The sequence below is a fragment of the Alosa pseudoharengus genome, unplaced genomic scaffold (genome assembly GCF_046254945.1).
Source record: "Alosa pseudoharengus isolate Yale_2024_CS ecotype anadromous, Long Island Sound unplaced genomic scaffold, YU_APseudo_1.1 YU_APseudo_1.1_scf_6, whole genome shotgun sequence".
Taxonomy (NCBI): Eukaryota; Metazoa; Chordata; class Actinopteri; order Clupeiformes; family Clupeidae; genus Alosa; species Alosa pseudoharengus.
The window spans coordinates 9792508-9803528 of NW_027468848.1; the positions used below are offsets into that span (position 1 = coordinate 9792508).

General features: G+C 41.1%; 1 protein-coding gene across 1 annotated transcript in view; it reads right to left on the reverse strand.

The window, feature by feature from the left end:
- Positions 1 to 4234, reverse strand: part of LOC143106481 (tripartite motif-containing protein 16-like) — a 7712-nt gene extending 3478 nt beyond the window's left edge. The window contains exons 1-5 of the mRNA XM_076270761.1: positions 4046 to 4234; positions 3597 to 3692; positions 3049 to 3282; positions 1910 to 2072; positions 1775 to 1807 (exon numbers count right to left, since the gene is read on the reverse strand). Coding sequence (XP_076126876.1) covers positions 1775 to 1807; positions 1910 to 2072; positions 3049 to 3282; positions 3597 to 3692; positions 4046 to 4159 — 640 coding nt within the window. The 5' untranslated portion in view covers positions 4160 to 4234. The remainder of the gene's footprint in view (positions 1 to 1774; positions 1808 to 1909; positions 2073 to 3048; positions 3283 to 3596; positions 3693 to 4045) is intronic.
- Between the last annotated feature and the right edge of the window lie 6787 nt (positions 4235 to 11021).

The following is an 11021-nucleotide window of genomic DNA, read 5'->3' on the forward strand; positions in this document are numbered from 1 at the left end:
TACATTGCTATAATGTATCCATGTGTCATGAAATGTAAATATATTCATGTTTGGTATCATTGTAATAGTCTCAGTATAAGGAGTGTAATGATTTGATTGTGAGCAGGGTAGGAATTTCACGGCGGCCACGACGGCCATGGCCGTCGTAGCCCCTTCCGTTGGCCGTGAGGCCCCTTTGAAAATCAGAGGTTTACAGGCCACGGTGGCCTTGGTGCCCCCTTCTTTCAATATTCTGCTTTGCGTCCTACTAATAGCGATTTTTATTTAGCCTGTGCTACATAAAATTAATTTACTCTTTTACGCAGTGGAGAAAGTGACAGCGCAAGAAAGAAAGTGCGTCCAAATTCACCCATTCTTAGTTGAACTACTTGCGAAGTAGCCTATTCATCACACAGACATCACAAGTATCACATGAAAGAGCTTTTTCTCAGCTTTTAAACGATGTTAGCCGATAATTGCTGTGTTGAACGGTTCGCGAGAAAAGTAAATAATATAATTCAATTTAATCATACATTCTACACTGAAGGTTGCGTCCCATGATCTCCCTACCCATTCATCTCGGTGGAATACTTTACGAACCCTTCTTTTAACACATGACAAACCATATATCAGAATAAACAGGAGACCTTACCGAACACAAAGGTGTAAAGCAGTCCCCTGTACAGTTAGCCGTTCCAGAGTAATCCCGTTTTGAATTTGCAGTAAAGTTCGACATACATGGATGTCTCCAAATTTGGGCTTTAAGTTTTACAATGTGTAATTGTTCCACATGATTTCATAACGGGCCAAATACAAAATAAATGTTACAAATATCGCCTAGATATTGGTAAATCAGAGGACAGCTGACTAAGAGTTTGTGAAAGTAGCCTTAATGATCACAAAATGCTAAGCATGCATCTAGGCTATTTGAGTTTCTTAAAGCTGAGCTGTGCTTAAATTGTTCAATACATGATTTCATAACAGGCCAAATATAAAATAAATGTTATATATAGCCTAGATATTTGTAAATATTAGATGATCAGATGATTTACAGTTCTATGTTATGTCATGTTTCATGTTTTTGTAATGTTTCATACAGTGATGCAGGTCTACTGCAGTGAATAGGCTAAATACAACTTTGATCATTTTTATAGCCTACTACTGTATAGTTAACTTTGGCCTTGGTGCCCTGACATGTGGCCTTTGTGCCCCCCACCAAATATGCCCAACTGAAGGCCAAGTGGCCTTGCCCCCAGAATGGTGAAATTCCAAGCCTGATTGTGAGAATGTTTGGAACATTCTATAAGTGATATTTCTGATATATAAGATATCTCTCCTCATGTTCTTCAGATAGGTGTGAAATAGGTGTGAGTAGGTGTGTCTGATGCCAAGTGGAGAACCAACCAAGTGGGCTTGTTTTGCCTCCAATTCTTCCTTTGTGTAACCCATACAAAAGTGACTAGCTTGCCATGTTTGTCAGACTAAGAAGAACTAGAACATGTAAAACTGAAGAAGAGAGCGAGAGGTTGATCCAACATGAGGCCATGGCCTCTGTGCCATGGCCTACAGACCATAGACCATTTTTACCCTCTCTGCTTGTAACAGAACAAACCTGATTCCTGAGTGTTCCTGAAGTTTGCCAGTCTAAGTTAATATTAAGTAATTATTCACCACAATTACTTTCAGTACTCCATCTTTTGGAAAATGTTTGTTTTTAACATTCATGACAGGCCTAGTTTGACAGGGAAGTTTTATTTCAGCAGTAAAAGGGAATGTAACTTAATGACAGACTCACATTCTAAAGACTGGATGATCTGGATATGTGCCACTGTTGAGAGACACAGAACATACAGAGTCAAATTGTGTTAGAACATAACAGGGTCTTATAAAAGTAGTTCATCATTGCGTCCATTCTAGAGGTTTGTCCAACCTGCTGCAGATATATTGGCTACTTCCTGCTTGAAGATGCCACCCAGTTTCTCCTCCAGCTGCACCTTCACTGCAGAGACAGATTCCTTCACAGCCTCAAAAGAGACACTTGGGTTGATGGTCATGCTGGGAGAGCAAGGAGAGTATCGGAATGATGGGATGTTCTACAGAGACAAATATAAAAGTTGAGAGTGTTGCAAGTGTGAAGGTCATGCTGGTTGGAACTGTACTGCAAGGAGCCCCAGTGACACAACATTCTGCAGAGAGAAACACAAAAGGTGAGACAGGCCACCTGAATATTCAGTCAGGGCTGTTTCCCAAAAGGCTGCAGACATAATGAGTTAAATCAGTTGGTTTAGTGTGTGTGTAATTATGCATTAGTGTGTTTAAGTGTGTGTACATGTTAGATACATACTGTACTGCATGTAAAGCAATACAATGTATTTGTTACCTCATCACACATCATACAACTCACATACAGAGTTTTATTACACACTGTTGGTGTTTGGATATATGCCATATGTAAGGGATAATGTATAGAACGCCGGTCATTACTGGGAAAATAAGTCCCGATAGGGCGAACCGGACCCCGACGCGCAGCGGAGGGGTCTTGTTCCGCCCTGAAGGGACTTATTTTCACAGTAATGACCGGCGTTCTATACATTATCCCGATTATTATACGGCTACTTGCCAAAACGAAATAATAAACTCCCCACGATATGACTTTAGCCTACATAGCCTAGCCTATTTGTTACCGTTCATCGTGGCATTTGCTGAGAAACAAATAGTTCGCAACAACACACGCTGCTGAACTTGAATCAAACATTCTTTAGAACACAGCTGATCAACCGTCTGCGTTCACATTTGAATGAAGTTCCAGTCCTTGCGTAGTGATATGAAAGACATTAATCAGAAGCACAAAACCCGTTGCCATTGACAGCGGTGATTAAATGATTTGATTTGGTGATTTATGTAGATTTAACATAGGCCCGAACGTTGGGAAATCCCATTCAAGTCAATGGAGCGTTCTACTAGCATTGTAAAGAGCCGTATAATAAATTTCACAGAAAGTTATCAGCTCAATACTCTTTCTTATTTTTTACATTTAATTTCAGTTTCAGGAGGACAGATCAAATGTACCTTGAGGAAGTTGATGTGATCCTCTGTGTGTGAAAGCTGCTCCAGTTCAGCATCTCTCCTCTTCAGCTCAGCAATCTCCTGCTCCAGTTGCTTCAGGAGTCCTTCAGCCCGACTCACCTCAGCCTTCTCCTGAGCTCTGATCAGCTCTGTCACCTCAGAGCGCCTTCTCTCAATGGAGCAGATCATCTCAGTAAAGATCCTCTCACTGTCCTCCACTGCTGTCTGTGCAGAGCTCTGTTAGGAGACACACAAAGAGGAGGGCAGGAGACACACAGAGGGAGGTGAAGCTGAAAGTGTTTCATGGTGTCAGTGGGTCTTTGTGTGCTGTAGAGATGGCAGCAGAGGCACAGTTACTCACTGGGTTCACTACAATCTGGCCCAAGAAGGTGGAATTAGAACTTGATACTGCTAATGTGTCTGCTATTATATGCAACATTAAGCAAAAGGATGAAACTAATTCTGAGTATTGATGTCATGGGTATCCATGATCTGTGATATTAATGACAGTAACATTTGAAACCTTCATCAGTCTGCTGTTATCTTCTCACCTTGAGAGTCTCCACAGCCTTCCTCAGCTCCTGCAGCTCCTTCTCTCTCTCCTGGATTCTCTGCTGGAATCTCCTCTGGGTCTGCCCCAACTGCTTCTGTTGATACAAATACAGACAAACTCAACTATGCTTCCTATTTATTTATCAAACAACGGTTTAAAGCATTAAACACAAATCAAGCTGGGTCTGAACCTGCAATATCGGACCCTTTATGCCGTATCACATTCAGGTTGATGCTGCCATGTCGATGTTTAACAGGTTATACAACATTTTGCACTTTGCACCTGCTAATGATTTCCTGGTTTGTGAGTTCTCTAATGAGAACAAGAGTCTGCAAAAAAATCAGTAAACTTTAAAAACTATAATGTTCTTGTTAAATACAAACACATTATGTGTATCAGACCTTTCAGATAAAATAAAGACACAAGTGTAGCTCCAGTGCTGCTCACCTGTTTGTTTTTCCATTCTGCAGCAGCTGTGACTGTGTCATGGCCTTTATGTTCATCCATCGTGCACAGATAGCAGATACAACTCTGATCGGTACGACAAAATATTTCCAACATCTTCTTATGTTCAGAGCAGATCCTCTCCTGTAGCTGGCCTGTGGCATCAACCACTGAGTGTTTTCTTCCTGGGTTTACATCAGGGGCGTTTCTAGACTTTCAGGACAACCTGGGCTTAGCCCGGCTGGACCGGATGTAAATGTAAAGATTTTTTATATATATAGTCAGTGTTCCCCACAGAATTGAATTGTATTTGTGGTGGTAGGTGAAGGGTGTGTGTGTGTGTGTGTGTGTGGGGGGGGGGGTTCTGAGTCGGAGTCAATAAGATGAATAGCCTATAGCTATACTTGCCTTGCAAGACAAGTCAATATTGAGAAGTAACTGTAACTAGTAATAGTGTGCTAACCTCGACAACCCAACAGTATTCTATTCTAAAGAATTTCATGCCAGTTCAATAAAATCATTGCGTGGTGGTCAGTTTTGATACTGTGGTGGGCCGCCACAAATTAATCAATGTATGGGAAACACTGACAGTACATAAAAGGTGTTATTATAGTAGACAACAGACTACATTAGACTGCCCAAATTATTTATTATTGAATTAGGTACATACACGTTTAAGTGTGAGGTTGCATGTAATGTATCATTAAGCAAATGCTCTGCACCTCCTTCTGTTGATCTTCCTTCTCTCTCCATCACCTGACTGCTCTTTTGTTGTTTGATCTATGCCAGAGATCTACCAAGAAGACAGTAAAATGTTTGATGTTAAAATGGGATGAGAGAGAGAGAGAGAGAGAGAGAGAGAGAGCTACCCTCTACAAAATCATGGAATCAGATCAGTGTGTGGCAAACCAACAAAAACATACTACATTACAGGATACAAAGAACTTTTGAGATTGCAATGTTAAGCTCTAATTACAAATGCTTTGCTTATGCTTAGATATTTAATGGTTTATAGTTTGTCACTGTTAAAACATCTCCCTTACGAAAAAATCCTACATTGCAGGCTAGTAATAGTGTGCTAACCTCGACAACCCAACAGTATTCTATTCTAAAGAATTTCATGCCAGTTCAATAAAATCATTGCGTGGTGGTCAGTTTTGATACTGTGGTGGGCCGCCACAAATTAATCAATGTATGGGAAACACTGACAGTACATAAAAGGTGTTATTATAGTAGACAACAGACTACATTAGACTGCCCAAATTATTTATTATTGAATTAGGTACATACACGTTTAAGTGTGAGGTTGCATGTAATGTATCATTAAGCAAATGCTCTGCACCTCCTTCTGTTGATCTTCCTTCTCTCTCCATCACCTGACTGCTCTTTTGTTGTTTGATCTATGCCAGAGATCTACTGTACCAATAAGACAGTAAAATGTTTGATGTTAAAATGGGATGAGAGAGAGAGAGAGAGAGAGAGAGAGAGAGCTACCCTCTACAAAATCATGGAATCAGATCAGTGTGTGGCAAACCAACAAAAACATACTACATTACAGGATACAAAGAACTTTTGAGATTGCAATGTTAAGCTCTAATTACAAATGCTTTGCTTATGCTTAGATATTTAATGGTTTATAGTTTGTCACTGTTAAAACATCTCCCTTACGAAAAAATCCTACATTGCAGGCTAGTAATAGTGTGCTAACCTCGACAACCCAACAGTATTCTATTCTAAAGAATTTCATGCCAGTTCAATAAAATCATTGCGTGGTGGTCAGTTTTGATACTGTGGTGGGCCGCCACAAATTAATCAATGTATGGGAAACACTGACAGTACATAAAAGGTGTTATTATAGTAGACAACAGACTACATTAGACTGCCCAAATTATTTATTATTGAATTAGGTACATACACGTTTAAGTGTGAGGTTGCATGTAATGTATCATTAAGCAAATGCTCTGCACCTCCTTCTGTTGATCTTCCTTCTCTCTCCATCACCTGACTGCTCTTTTGTTGTTTGATCTATGCCAGAGATCTACTGTACCAATAAGACAGTAAAATGTTTGATGTTAAAATGGGATGAGAGAGAGAGAGAGAGAGAGAGAGAGAGAGAGAGCTACCCTCTACAAAATCATGGAATCAGATCAGTGTGTGGCAAACCAACAAAAACATACTACATTACAGGATACAAAGAACTTTTGAGATTGCAATGTTAAGCTCTAATTACAAATGCTTTGCTTATGCTTAGATATTTAATGGTTTATAGTTTGTCACTGTTAAAACATCTCCCTTACGAAAAAATCCTACATTGCAGGCCTACTGTGTATCAAAACTGCAATTTTTTGCTATAGTGTTAGAGAGTGTAACATCCTCATTTGCTCCTCAGAACATCAGTAGCTGCTACAAATGTTCAACAACGGGGGAAAGCATTTAGCCCTTCTGGCTAAATTTAGTTATTTAGAGCTGAGTGTAATAAATCTCTCTCTCTCTCTCTGAAAACGAGCACTGAAATGTGTCGTGCCAATTAACCTGACCAGATGCCTTGCAGTTGCCTAATGCTTGCTTAGCCTACTAGCAGGGCTCAAAATTGCACCAGACAAATGCTGGTAAATATTGAAGTTGGTAGATTTCAGACAGAAAATACGGATTACCTATTGAATGGTGGGTGAATTTCGCCACTTCATTTGTCAGTGAAGATATTCAAGATAGTGAATGGTAGATATTCACATTTCAAAAAGTTAATTTTGACTCCTGCTTAGTGTTTACTAATGATAGCTTGCTAGCCAGCTAGCGATAGGATAGGTAAACAACACTAATAGCTGGCCTTTATGGAGTTGGTCGGACAGGACTAAGCTTATATTTCAGTTTGCAAACATGAATTCTTACCCTTTGCCTTTCGTTTGAAAAAGCCAAACAGTTTCTATTGTTTTTTGCTGGCCATGTCAGGTCCATACCTGCCAACATTTGGTTTTCAAAATCCGGGAGATTTGTGCGGGGACCCTTCGGCACGACGGGGGGGGGGGGGGGGGGGGCTCTTTGTCAATAGCCTATTGCAATACCCATAAATGAAGACATAACATTATTGATATTTCTTTAGATTTTTTTTCTGCGCTATCAACATTGCCATCTTCAGTTCGGCTTGCATCACGTTTTCTGCCTCTGTCTGTCCTTTCGTGATGAAGGATGAGATCGCCTGTGTGCCCTTACTGGCCTCTTCTGCGCGATGGTGCCGCTGTGTTTTGATGTGCTGACTAATGTCATTTTTCCCTCCGTGGCCTAGGCTACATTAAAATCAACACGCACACCTTACAAAAAGCGTGGAGGTTGTCGATATGACTGGGTAAGATACACGTAAATTGTTGCGTCCAACATTGCTGAAATTTAAAACCTACTTCGGTTTCTTTGCGGGGACACCGCGACCGCCTTCACCTGCCATGTCTATCGACTGCGCAACTGGGTTATAGGTTGCCAGGTTAAGGTGACAAACGGGTTGAAATTGTATATGGTGTGTGTGGGTTGTGTGAATATAATCAGAGAATGTCTAATAAGGGGAGAACTGCCACTCTCGGAAAACTTCCGGTTTCTGAACTGGTTGCAGTTCCTTCTGTGGTTCCACATGAGGGCGCTCGTCCACGAGTGCAGAATGCATGGAGGTCTATGGAGCTGTACCCCTCAAAATCCACTTTTCTCGGGATATAATTTTTTTTCAAGTAATTTGAATATTGTATTCGAAAGGGGAGGCAAAGAAAATACACTTGGTGGAGTATTATATTTTTTAAAGTCACTTAATTGTTCTAAAAAGCCTTTCAAACGTGTCAATGACGTCACTCATTAGCACAATGCTAGCGTGTTATGGGCAACAACGACCCAAACTGTAAGAAATCAAAAGGACATAAGTACTTGTTCATTCAACTTTTGACCTATAACCCATGTTGAAGTTATACAAACTACAATCAAATCTGAGATTTGTCAACGACAATCAGGTGAAAGAGACAAATTTAGCCGTCTAGCTCCATTGACTCCCATTCATTCTGCACTCATGGCGATCGCCCCCAGTGGAAATCTGGTGGAACTGCAACCAAAATTCGGTACAATGGGACTTAATACGGAGTGGCAAGGCTCTCCGTAGACGGGCTCTGATATAATCCATTTGATACAATATCTGGCAACTGGTCAACATTAGACAAACATATTGGTCCGATTCATAAAGGAGTTTGGGCCATGCAAATTACGGGAGTTTCCCGGGAGAAATAACAAACCGGGAGGGGTCCGGGAGATAGGGCTAAAAACGGGAGAAACCCGGGAAAAACGGGAGTGTTGGCAGGTATGGTCACGTCTGCTTTCTCAACGTAGCCTACTGCAACCTATGACGCTGAACCACCCAGTGAGTTGACAGCAGTAACGTTAGTTGAGAGCACAGATCCACTGATCTCAGACCAGACCGCAAAGCGACCCTCTGCCGCTCTCCGCTGCGGAGTAACAATTTTCTTTCACTTTCGTTTCTTCTGAGTGTTCACAGCTTCCTTGTTGCGTGCAGAACGTAAAGTGCCAGCCCACTTTTGTTAATCATGAATAATTAATAACACGACAAGCTGCATACATATAAAATACTAACATGAGCTGTATAGCCTACATCTCTAATTTATTGCTTTAATTGTGAGTTTCCCATGGATAAGGAAAAGTGAAAACATCCCAAATATGAAAGGAAAGGAAAGTAAACTAAACTAAAATACTTTCCCCTCAAACTAGATAATTGGAAAAAAGTAGGTTAGGCCTGTCGGAATTCGGGAAGCATTCATGTAAAGCCGCCGACTCAGAAGTGACTAAATGCATGGGCAGACGGGCGCAGCGTCTATTCATAATTGGATATCAGCTGTGATGGTGCTGCCATCTAGTGGAGATATGTTGCACTATGTGCCTCAGTCTGCACAGCAAGGAGTAAAAAGAGCTGTACTGTAGGAGCCAGGCATAAATCAAGACTGAGGTTATATTCATGATGTGTGTATTTTAATAGTGTGTTCATTTAGTTTCGTGTCATGAGTATTTTCTGTTAGGTATAATACAAATGATTTCACTCAAGTGTGAATATAGTCAGACACACATAAAATACTCAGCATCAGCATTGCCCATTACAGGAAAAAGGCCAAGACAAGTAGACATTTGGCAGATTTACATAGAAGAACAACAACAAAAAAAACATTATATATTTCTTCTTTCTATTTTCCTACCATTTCTTTATTAGATGGGTTTGTTGATATCTGTGAGCCCCTCACTGCTTATCTTGTGAAAGTGTGTCAGCTGAAATATCAGTGCGGTAATACCCAGTCATCTAAACAGGTGGCAGTGTTGTGGTCTGGAGAAGTCGTGGGCATCATCAGCATTTGTATTTCTAACTGCTGATTTCCCCCAGAGAGCCAGACAGATAACAAACAGATGGAGGGTTCTGTGTGCTGTGTGTGGACACAGTGTGAAGTGACAGGAGTCTGATGGAGGAGAAGAGAAAACTGGATGAACTTAGATTTGGCTTTTGAAACTCAAACCCAATTCCACTGATATTTGCTATTTGATGTTCATTGGGTGTTTTTTGACAGTTATATGACCTGGTGATAACGGGGTGCAAGTGCATTGCTGTACAGGTGATAAAGTGAGCCGTTCAGGTGTGATAGAGGCACTAAGTGGACAGCGCCAGGCCCAAGTTCATTTGCATCTGCACCCAGACACACCTGTGCAGATTGTTTATTTGTATCTGCACCCAGACACACCTGTGCAGATTGTTTTTTGTATCTGCATCCAGGCACACCTGTGCAGTTTGTTTATTTGTATCTGCACACACCTGTGCAGTTTGTTTATTTGTATCTGCACCCAGACACACCTGTGCAGTTTGTTTATTTTAAGTTCAGGGTTCCTGACAGAATACCAGCCATCATGCAACACAATAATAACAGGCAGTGCAGAAGATGCCCCATTAAAATAGGCCTTTTACAGTTGCTGCCTGAGGGTAGAGTACACTATATGGTGCTTCTATTTCTATCTACACCACAAACCTTTTTGTTGTGTCATAATAATGTATACACAATATTGTAGAGTCATACATCCCTTTATTCTCACCTAAGGAGGACTGGAGGTGTGAGGGGAGGTGGTGGGTTGTGAGCAAAGTTGAGCCAATGCTGTTGCTTCGGCAGGTAGACTGCAAAATAAGTTACCTGGCAGATGAAGAAGGAGGCGTGGCAAATTCCGTCACGCTCCTCCTGAACTTCCGTTTGTAAACGCCATTAATCTCCAGCTCCTCCGTGGGCTCCCCAGTGCCATCCCTGGAGATGGACTGCAGCTGATCCAGGACAACTTGTCTCCATGACAACCATGCAATGCCCCAAGGTAGCAAAATGTACTTTATTTGTGCTTTAATACATGTACTGTAATTCCATAAGTGACCTGAAAACAGACTGACAACTGACATCATAACACTTCACAAGATGGAAATGAATATTGCAAGTGAGGCGTTTCAAATCCTGGCCAATTAAATGCACAATTTGGAAGAATACAAGGATTTCAAGGATCTCAATTTTTGGTGCTGCTTTAGGATTAATGCAGATTAATATTTTGTTACATACAATGGCTTTCGCAAACAGCCATGTCACTCAAATACTCCTGGGAGGATTTCAACAACACTCAACATGGTTAAGACTTGCACACTAAAACAATAAAAAAACAAACAAAAAAGAAAATGTATCAGTGATGAAAAATGTTCAGAGGCTTGCATGGCCTCTTTCATGTACGTGTCGCTGATGCTCTCTGTGTGCCCAAAGCAAAGAGAGAGAGAACAATTCTGAACATTGTCACAGCTAGGGGGGACATTTGGCCATTTGTCCAGCTTTCAAGCCCTCTGTCACACATGCACACACGCACTCACACACAAACACACACACACACACACACAGAGCTTACTTATCACAGTCACAACTACAGTAGGGTGAAC